The 11,423-nt window shown below is 37.6% G+C and overlaps 1 protein-coding gene across 1 annotated transcript in view; it reads left to right on the forward strand.

The window, feature by feature from the left end:
- LOC149205329 (zinc finger CCCH domain protein) overlaps positions 1–11,065 on the forward strand; it is a 146,851-nt gene extending 135,786 nt beyond the window's left edge. The window contains exons 10-12 of the mRNA XM_089395002.1: positions 9,132–9,242; positions 9,653–9,971; positions 10,225–11,065. Of these exons, the coding sequence (XP_089251128.1) occupies positions 9,132–9,242; positions 9,653–9,971; positions 10,225–10,335 (541 nt within the window). The 3' untranslated portion in view covers positions 10,336–11,065. The remainder of the gene's footprint in view (positions 1–9,131; positions 9,243–9,652; positions 9,972–10,224) is intronic.
- Positions 11,066–11,423: the final 358 nt, after the last annotated feature.

The following is an 11,423-nucleotide window of genomic DNA, read 5'->3' on the forward strand; positions in this document are numbered from 1 at the left end:
TTGATCAAATCTTCTTATTATTAATATCAAATGTTCAACAAAGAGAGAGAGAGTACAATAAGTCAAAATGACTTGCCAATTTTGTAGATCCAATATTGCTGCCCTAAACAAGTAGATGGCCCAACGCAATTATGCAATGGAACTCATGAAGCTTGGACTGGTTAGGGTTTCTTGTAAATCACAATTGTCCCACTTAGGTGCCCCGAAAACTCATTTCAGCTACGACCTCTCTAGGAATGCACGATGATGCCCTTCCCTAGCCCTTAGAACTGATCTGAACCCATGATAGGGTTCTTGGCTCCTCTGTCTAAGCTGATGCATGCCCACGGAACTACCTGGAGTAGTAGCTCTGAAGTGCGGCCATAGAAAGGGAGGAATTGTTTTTCAAATTGACCATAGATCAACTTAGAGACAATACCCAAACTCGGCCCGACTTTTTGAGGTTGAATTCAGACTTGAAAGATAGGATTACCCATACAAGTGACCCAAAGATTTCATCAAGTCCTGCGGCTGTCTATCTGAGGAATCTTGGCCCTAGATGCTGAAGAAGAAACCCAAAACAGACCATCCTTTGTCCTCCTCAAGAGCTAGACTATCTTAGAGATATTTGGAGCCCCTTTTGGGTGATGAGATATGAGGTTGGAGGATGCCCTTATATACAATTAGACTTGATGAAGGTGAAGCCAACCTTGACACTTGTGGAGGCAAATTCAAATTTCAAAATTTTCCCACCTCGATAAGGTCATGACTTAAAGAATTTATTTTGAATAAATAAATATTTTTCCTTATCCAAATTTGGTGGTCTTTAGGTTGATTTTGGTCCTCTCGAAAAGAGGAATTCAATGCAATAGCTATCTCCATGAATGAGCTATCCAAGGTGGAATTTAGCCCTAGTTGCCAATTTTAACACTACCCCAACTAGGGAGAATTAAACCTGCCAATCCATTGATCATCGATCATCATGCCATCCTGTTGTCATGTACCATCTCTGTATCTCATCTAATCTCAGCTCTACTGAACACTGATATGATTAATGAAGAAGAATCAATCGAGAGTGAGTCACAAGACCTTGCCAGTCTCCACTAACAAAAGTCAACCCACATAAATAGGGGACAAACCCCAATCAGACTTGATCTGAAATGATAAGTTGTTAAACATCATGCATTCTAGACATAGGGAGTACGACAGTACGTGATGTGTCCATCGGTAGTGCTATGCTCCCTATTCACTTTTCCCAACTCATTGGTCAGATGAGAGGTACTTCCCATGTGTCCCAAACTACATGGGTAGGATGATGTAGGAACATTAGGAGGGAAAGAATGTATCACATCCTGCTCAAAACCACACGTAGGGAAAGGAGAAACCATATCCTACAAACACATGTCACAACCACACGTAGGGAAAGGAGAAACCATATCCTACAAACACATATCACAACCACACGTAGGGAAAGGATAAACCACATCCTACAAACACATGTCACAACCACACGTAGGGAAAGGATAAACCACATCCTACAAACACATGTCACAACCACACATAGGGAAAGGATAAACCACATCCTACAAACATATGTCACAACCACACATAGGGAAAGGATAAACCACATCCCACACGCATGCAAACCACCAGGAGTAGGAAAAGGATGAACCGCATCCTACATGCATGCTAACCATCAATTGTAGAAAGAATCCTGCACGTGGGGAAAGGATGAACCACGTCCCATCAACATGTCAACCATCAATCCTAGGGAATGAGCATCCTACATGTGGGTAAAGGATGAACCACATCCCACTGACATGTCAACAAATGCCTATATGCATCTCTTATTGGGGTACCTGTAGGAAAAGGTGAACCACTCATCCTGCTCATATGCCATTGGAGAAGGTGAACCACTCATCCTATGCATATGTCAACGATAGTAGGGGAAGGTGAACCACTCACCCTACACACGTGTTATCAATAGTAGGGGAAGGTGAACCACTCATCCTACACACATGTCACAGGGGAAGGTGAACCACTCACCCTACACCGCGCACCTATAGGGGAAGGTGAACCACTCACCCTACACACGTGTTATCAATAGTAGGGGAAGGTGAACCACTCATCCTACACACATGTCACAGGGGAAGGTGAACCACTCACCCTACACCGCGCACCTATAGGGGAAGGTGAACCACTCACCCTACACCACACACTTATAGGGGAAGGTGAACCACTCACCCTATGGTCGCTCATAGCTCAAGAAGTACCGCAAGCCCCCAGGAGCTCCTAGAGCTCAATGTTCAGTCTTAACCAAAGATCCCTTCATATAAGTAATAGTGCCAGGCTGCTTTCTGAAAATCAAGACTAGATCTTGGTGATGGTATCAGATTGTCAATGGGAGCCTCATGGCTCATCTGATATTGGGCTGATTATGTCAATGGACAGAAACATATATCATCATCATTTAGTATGTACAGATGCAATAATCGGTCCTTTTGAGCTGCTGTCTGAGTGATGAGATCATACTAATGATCCATTGTCCTAGGTCTTCTAGACTCATTATTTTACGAATGCAATTATGCTAGAAACAACAGAAGAACTGTGCCTCTTTCTTCATTTGAACAATGAGGATTTTGAAGAGGAGCTGGAGGTTCAACAGAGGGATAGATGTCCAAGATCAACTTAGATCAGAATCATATATCAATGACTTTGCTAAAATACCATAACGGCCTCTGGACTGCAAGGATGCCATACTATTAATTTTTGGTTAAGGGGTCACTGTTATGGAATCTCTGTCATGCATCAGAATGTATAACAAGGTCACCAGCATGATAGTCATTTCTTGTCAAAGGTAAAGCTTTCACAAACTTGTTATATCTAGGTTAAAGACTCCAGCTCATGGTAAAGATGTGTTGCAGAAAGATTGAGTTTTTGATGCTATATAAGGTCCCTCTATCCTTTGTTAGCAGGTGAATTATGCTCAAAATTGTGCTATTGATTTCCAGAACGGTGAGACAGGTTCAAGCATAATCATGCAAATACAAATCTTGGGCTGAGAAACTTCAAATAATCACAATTCCTGCGCTGTAAAAGACATCAATGCTATGTAAAGGTTAGAGATTATGATAGTGATAGTTCTATAACCACCAAATTACTGTCATCAATAATTTACGTTGCCACATGTTAAGGTAGCTGTAAAGTTACTGTCAAATTCACGTTCATACATCAAGAGTGACTCCCATATACATCATTACCATGCCTTGCATCACTACTGTTTAATATGCAGAGATCGCAGATACTATAAGGAGGGTGCGAACTTTAGGCTCCGTGATGTATATTCTGCAAGATGCACTGATTCATTTCCAGGGTAGTAGGCCTCTTTAGGATAGGGTATAAATGGGTCAACTTAAATGAGTTTGAATCAGGTGCTGGATTGATGGTTGGAGGCCATACAAAAAGAAAATTCCTTGCTGCCACAGAGATTGACTACATGCTTATAAGGCTTCAGCATGTATAATGAAGCTGCATTGTAAAACATAAGCCAGAAGAATTTGCTGTCAAGATGTCACTCAAATTGCTCAAGCAATAAGTTCAGAGATCAAGCTGTTTTGGGAGATGCCCTAATGCCAGGGCCGAAACCTTAGTGAGATCAATCCAAAACTTCAAATGTATCCTGTCCTAAAGGCCTCATGCCTCTCAAGGAGAAAGATCATGGCCGCAAAAGATATGGGTGCAGAAGATAAAATTCAAGTCACCAGACAGGAGCTTTGCTCAGCAGGACCAAAACTTAGCAGAACTTCTTGAATCTTAAAGAAGACCTTCAGATTTGTCCTTCTCCTTGGTATACGAATTTATTGAGTGAGCTCCTGCAAGGTCCAGCAAAATCCAAAGACAGATGTAGCCCAGCGTGTCCCAATAACCAACAGACAAAACTAAGCGTTTATCAAGGATTTTCAAACTTTTCTCTTTTTGGAAAGATTATGTGCCCAACAATCAACGAACCAAAACCCATATTAATCTGACTGCAGATGATCTCAGAGATGCTTCGCTCATTTTCAGAAATCACTCCATGGGTAAGTAAGAGCGAGAAACCCTGTTTTCAAAGAAAACCACCCAACGCTAGATTTTTCAAAGCACCCTGCAATAGAACTGAACCTTCAAGAGCCTAGAATAAATGATAAACAAACCCTATCCCTCTGATGATGCTTGCGATACTGCTCCTCAGGGTTACCTATAGACCTCGTTAAAGGTCTCAGCTTTGAAGGATACTTCTTCTTAGAACAGAGATCCTTAGCTTGGCATTATTGCAGCTTGGCACTTCAGACTTGCAGAGAGAGGAGAACATGGAGATTTGTCCACAAATTTTCCGTAGGGATTGCTTCCTCTTCCTTGGGCTTGTCCTCAGCTGAGTTCTGATACCATGTTAATTTTAGGTTAACATGTTCTTTGCTTGGAGAATTACTTCAGCGATTCATATGAGCCCAAGATTAATTCCATTTCCTTTAATAGCAATCACATAAACTATTATTCATTGACAGTAATTGAAGAAAGAACATGAGTAATCATATGCAGAAGACAAGGCAAGACAAAAGAACACAGAATTGGGCTCAAGCCAGGGAAAAACCCCAAGATGCGGAAAACCCTGATCAAATCTTTTTATTATTAATATCAAATTTTCAACAGAGAGAGTACAGTAATTCAAAATGACTTGCCAATTTTGTAGATCCAATATTTCTGCCCTAAACAAGTAGATGGCCCAACACAATTATGACATGCAACTAATGAAGCTTGGACTCGTTAGGGTTTCCTGTAAATCACAATTGTCCCATTTAGCTGCCCCAGAAACTCCCCATTTCAGCTGCGGCCTCTCTAGGAATGCATGATGATGATCTTCGCTGGCCCTTATAACTGATCTGAACACATGATAAGCTTCTTGGCTCCTCTGGCTAAGCTGATGCATGCCTGTGGAACTACCTGGAGTAGTAGCTCTGAAGTGCAGCCACAGAAAGGGAGAAATTCTTCCTTAAATTGACGATAGATCAGCTCAGAGACAATACCCAAACTCGGCCTGACTTCCTGAGGTTGAATTTGGACCTGTAAAGACAGGATTACCCATACAAGTGACCCAGAGATTTCAGCAAGTCCTGCGGCCATCTATCTGAGGAATCTCGGCCCTAATTGCTGAAGAAGAAATCCAAAACAGACCATCCTTCGTCCTTGTCAAGAGCTCGGCTATCTCAGACATATTTGGAGCCCCTTTTGGATGATGAGATATGAGGTTGGAGTATGCCCTTATATACAATTAGACATGATGAAGGTGAAGCTGACCTTGACACTTGTGGAGGCAAATTCAAATTTCAAATTTTCAATATTTCCTGCCTTGATAAGGTCATGACATATCGAATTTATTTGGAATAAATATATATTTTTCCTTATACAAATTTGGTGATCTCTAGGTCAATTTTGGTCCTCTCGAAAAGAGAAATTCGATGCAATAAGTATCTCCATGAAATAAGCTATCCAAGGTGGAATTTGGCCCTAGTTGCCAATTTTAACAATATTGCTCCATGTTATTAAATAAGTAATAGCAATAACAAATAAAATAAATGATCATAATGAATAAATAAAATAAGCTATTTTATTAATAAAAGAAAAAGGGTAAAAGAAAGTAAAGATAAATTTTTGAAAAAGCTAAATTAAGTAAATATTAATATAAAAACAGAAATGTATGATGACAACTGGGTCTTGTGCATGGAGTTTTTCCTTGCTTTGATGGGCAAAAGAGTTCTATTTAATGAATGAGGAGAAGGATGTGAGACATATTTTTCCCAGAGAATATTTGGGGAAATCAAGGAATAGACATTGGCAGAGTAGTTGATTGAGGGCTTGGGGCTCTTAATTGTCTTGACTGAGGGGTTGGTTGGGTAGAGAGCTATTACCCACACTTTGTTGTGGTATGCTGGATCAACTACTGGAGCACAACGGTTCTGCATTCACAACTTTATAAGTAAGTTGATTGCTTCATCTTGCTGGTAAGTTTCTCATCACTTACTGCTCAGGTGGATTATGCACTTACTGTTTAAACTTTCTTTATGATTATGAACTTTTGTGGGCAATCACATTTCAAGAGGAACTTAGAACCGATGCTGCAAATATTGTTTTGGGGAATATATCACTGAGAGTTTGGATATAAAACTATTGGAAATTATCAGAAAATATTGACAAGCGTAAACTTGACCTTGAGAAACTCAGAAAATATCGGAAAAAATAGCAACCTGAAAAGCTTGTAAAAAATCAGAAATATAAAAAAAAGTCAGAGATATTTGCAGCACTGCTTTGAACAATATGATTATTATATGTGTTCACAATGGCAATAAATAACTGAGTATATGTTTCCAGCTAAGTTACCGGAAATGCCTGAGAAATTTGTCGGAAATGCCAATCCCTGTTTCCGAAACGGAAATGGGTACATACTACATCCTCGTCTGAAACACTGTGAAAGCATTTTTGTGCTGTTTCAAAAAATCGGAAACTTTGGATTTGGAATTGTATATGTTTCCAAGGGTTTTAATTTTTTTTTTGGATCTGTTTCTGGAATCCACAAAAATCGTCATCGGAATCCACCCTTGAAATGTTAAAAAACGTGAAAATTTGTATAGCCATAAATAAATAATAAAAATGAATAAATCAAATTTGAAAATAAACTCACTATAAACAGAGTCTCATAACGTCTCTTCTAAATCTTTATAAACAATATTTATCAAGGATTCTTACTAAGAAGAAAAAGATAGATGTTCAAAAATACAAACAGAAGGGTTTGATGAATGTCTTCGTAAATAAATTTGTTTGAGCGATTAATTTTCAGTTTGGTTAAGGTTTTGTTAATTGTCATTGATTTTGCTCTTGATTTCATAAATCCCTCCAATATAACAAATCTTCTCTAGCCAATCTTTTGCCTGCATATAGTGAAGAGACCAAGCTGACGTTTAGAAGATTGAAATGTTCAAATAGGTCTTGATGGAATATCCCAATGATCCCATGGGCTTTTTAATTGCCATGCAAGGAAGATAGATACCATCTACCATGCATAACACGTTCTTTGAATGATGATAACAATGTTTATGCTGAATTGATGATGATAATTTGTTTGTTGCATTCATGATGATGATCATGTATTTTTAGATATAAAATCTAGATTCTAAAAGATGATTGGTAATATGAAATTCTTATATATATATATATATATATATATATATATATGCTGTTTCCTTGCTGTATTGTATCCAGATGTTTTGAAAATTTGCCGTATCCTTTTCAAACCCCATACCTGTATCCGTTTCAGTGCAACTTAGGTTTCCAGTTTTATTTGTTTGTGTAAAAGCCATGAGAACTCCAGTTTGGTTTGTTTTATTGACAGTCATCGTTCTTGCAACTTTGGAACTTTTAATATTATGGACATATTTAATTGTGAACATTTGAAGCATATTGATATTATAGCAACATTTCATGAATACAGGGTACTGCCTTAGTCTTTGCATTTGAAAATTTTTCTTCGAAAGATACACTTTGGCCCTATCTTAAGTCGTGGCGAATTTATGGCCAAGCATAATTTTTTATAAAATGTCAGATTTGTGTGTATTTGCTCTCTAAATTTTATTTTTTTAATTAAAAATATAAAACAAAACTCCACACATATATATTTTAACATGCTTTTGAGAAGTATAAGCGCATGTCGTGATATTTAATTTGATGTATTTTTGGGTCAAAATGATATTGTTTTTTGTTTGAATATATGAAGTCATAATGGTATTCACCGAATTTTCTGTGTTGAACTTAATGCAATATTTATCATATTTTTTTTGGCAGTGGTTAAGTATTTTCAAATTTCGTTGTCCCCAAATTTGATCCAAACATGAACTAATTGACTTGGGGTAGAGGAGTGTGTTGAGTATGGGTTTGGAGTGCCAGGTATGGATCTCCAAAAACTTGTTCACATGGATACTGGGGTAGGGTTAGTAAATAGTAATAGATACAGAGATATAAATGTATTCACTTTTCATGTGTTCCTTCTGTTCAATTTTTTGGGGATATATATGGCTCCCCTACATGGTGGATCTGGGTACATCCCCCAATTCAGTGGGGATAAGCCAAACATTAAAATCTGTGGGGATGTCCCAGGGCATCCCATACATTCCAGTGGGTTTCCTGTCCCAGTCAGGACATGTCCAAGATGGGGACGTCCACATCTCAGGGTATGAATTCCCTTACAAACCACGTTACAGCTAAATATGTTTTTCCATTATATTTTGAATCTCTACATGTCCAGTTTGAGTGGGCCTAATGGTTAAGAGCACATGTTTCCTTTTAGGATGGCACAGTTTAGAGGGCAGTAGGGTATGTACACTTCTGTAGACTTAATCAGTAAAATCACTGCTCAGAGGGGGTCCCTTGTCCAACAAACAAGGGGGTCTGATACATCAATTTGGTGTTGGGATGGGCTGTGACGTTAAACTTAAATTATTTTTATAAGTGTTTACATTGAGAATCTATCAACAGTCAATTTCTGGGAAAATCATAATTTTTCTATAAAGATTTGATCTTCTGAGGTGCCATATGAGGTTGGGATGCATTTTCAACAGCGGGAAACTACTGTTTAGTGCCTTCATTGATGGAAGTTCGATCATAGTCATGTAGGCATATCTCCTCAATGTTGAATTTTGAAGCATCTGACATTTATAGTTAAATATGTTTTGTCATTATATTTATAGTTAAATATGTTTTGTCATTATCATGAATGTATAGAATTTTTAGTTATTACTCAAACTTCGAGTCCTCTGCAGTGTTTCGTGGGAAGAAATATGAGGAAATAATGTTTAAGCTATCCCATTTTCATGCATGACGCTAATGTTTGGCAAATCATGTGTTGTCATGCATCTTTTATTAGGATAGCAGAGTCTTTGAGGTCATGTTAATATGCATTACTGGATTGTTAATACACATGCTTAGGTGCATTATATGTTAAATATTTCATTCACCTGCCAAGCTGCAATATATGTAATTTTCATTCACTATAAATGGTTTTATTCTAGTACCTTATGGCTCTTGTATGGTGCTTAATGTTTTTTCCCAATTCTATTTGGTTTTAGGATGAAGTACAGCCTAAGCATAGTTGCGGATAGAGGCCTCAAAAAGTCCCAGTACACATCAGCACGTTTGAAGAAGGGTGAGGTACTCTATGTAGAGACTCATAGCAACCGGTAAGCATCATAAGATCAGAGTACATAAGTTTGGTAACAAGATTTGTATATTATTTCTACGCATTAATCCAGGATACTAAAAATAATGCCTATCCTTATTGTAGCAGGCTTCAAACATTTATGCAAATAAAATGAGTTTGTCATGCTTTGCTGAAATCTACTTTATCATATGAAAATGTTATCTAGTATCTGAAGTACCATTCAAGGATATTTTAATGCATCTTTAGTGTAGCAGCATAATATTACAAACTGCTTGGATTGTTTTTAGTTTGTTGTAAATGAAGATATAAATCCTTTGTTTCTTTCAGTTGGTTATGTTTTGATTATTTATGTCCCATGTTTTTGTGTGGGATATCTAAAAATACTATTCATCTGAATAACCTGTCTTTTTGGGTGTTTGCTGTTTATAGGTATGAGCTTTCCTATGATGTTGAAAAGGCTCTTTGCAATGGTTCTTTGGGTGCTACTACAGCTACATCGGCACCTTCTCAGGCTATGAATTCCACTGATCGAGGAGTAGACAAAACAGTAGCTGGTACAGACAGTGAGAAACATGTTATTCATTCTCAGAATGGAGATAAGAGTCAAAACCGTGGCAACTACGATGGAGATAAAGCACAGATCATGGTAGAGTGTGTTGATAGGTATAAGTGGGCTCGTTGCAAGCAACCATTGCCTCAGAAAGTCATGCGTTCCATCGGTGTTCCTTTGCCACCAGAGCATGTTGAGGTAATACTCATATCAGATGTTCTAGAAAGGGATTGCTTTCGAGTGCTGTAGTTTTCCTTGTAATTTGATGGGAAAAGTTTGAATGATATCGTTGACTAAGTTTTTTTCTCCTGAAATTCAGACATTTCTTGTTTTAAATTTGAAGTAGATTTTTGACTGTTTACTTAGATCATGAATTAGGAAAACCATGGAGTATGAATTTCAATATTCAAAATTCACTATATTGGCTGAAATCAGTATTTATTCTAAGCAGGCCTTGGAGGAGAATTTGGATTGGGAAGAAATACAGTGGTCACAGACAAGTGTCTGGGTTCGTGGTAAAGAATACCCTCTTGCACGTGCACATTTTTTGGCTTCAAATTAACAATCTAATGGTGGCCGTATATGTTTTTGAAGTTCAAGAACTATAAACTTCATTTTGAAGAGTTTTTCAATTATGGTTTGACAACTATTAACAAGAAGAATGGCTACTTTACTTGCTTTATACCACTGGTGCAAGCTGTATAATTGGTTTGGAATTCAGCAATCGGAACCTAAACATATCATCTCAATAACTGTTAATCAAGCGATAAGTCACAGAGGTGCAGCTGGAATTAGTTAAATTCTGCACCTGAATGGTAGTAAAGAGATCAACGGCAATGGAATATTGAAGCATCAGGTGCAAAATAATCTTCAGAAAACCTCTTTGTAGATATGGAATTACGACGAGATCCATAGGTTATTGCAACAATGCATTAAAAAAAAATTGTTGATTGACAATAATTGATTTTGCATTACCCCTTTCAGGGATTAAGATATAATCTGATACTGGACTTTGCTAGAGACTGCTGGGCATGTTGCCAAAGAGAGTTTACACGCACAAGGATAAGGGTTTCATTATTATTCAATATCATGATATGTACAATATCAGTTGAATATGTAGATAGCTGTGGATGAACGTTTCCAAAAGCCTTTGCCAATCTGTTAAAGTAATTGTCCTTGAGCATAGAATCTACTTTTTTTGTTATTACATTTTAAGGCTGATGCTACTTGTATTCTAACCAAGAATCGATTTGGACTCTCCTTGGCTATAGAATTAAAAATTTGTCAGCATATATGCAGAAGCCTAACATATTTGCCGGGAGACTAGTTACGAATTGCCGTAGTTTCTGTTTTCTGTTTGTGGAATTGTTGCTGTCAACTATAATTTAATGACTTGTGATACTTTCAGGGAGGATAATTCTGAATTTGCTTAATTACTCATGATATACATATCTGTGATAAACTAACTTGTTTGATCTACTCATGTCACATGATATACATAATATCTGTGATAAAACTAATTTGTCTGATCTGATTTGCAGTAGACAATTTAATGAAATTCAAATTATCAAGGCATTACAGAATGAAGCTTTAGCAGTCTACATCTAATGCTAGAGTGCATCTTAATCAACCCTAGAGAAGTGGTCACTA

Source organism: Pinus tabuliformis, chromosome 1_2 (genome assembly GCF_031772625.1).
Source record: "Pinus tabuliformis cultivar Carrire ecotype Pingquan chromosome 1_2, CPIR1, whole genome shotgun sequence".
NCBI lineage: Eukaryota > Viridiplantae > Streptophyta > Pinopsida > Pinales > Pinaceae > Pinus > Pinus tabuliformis.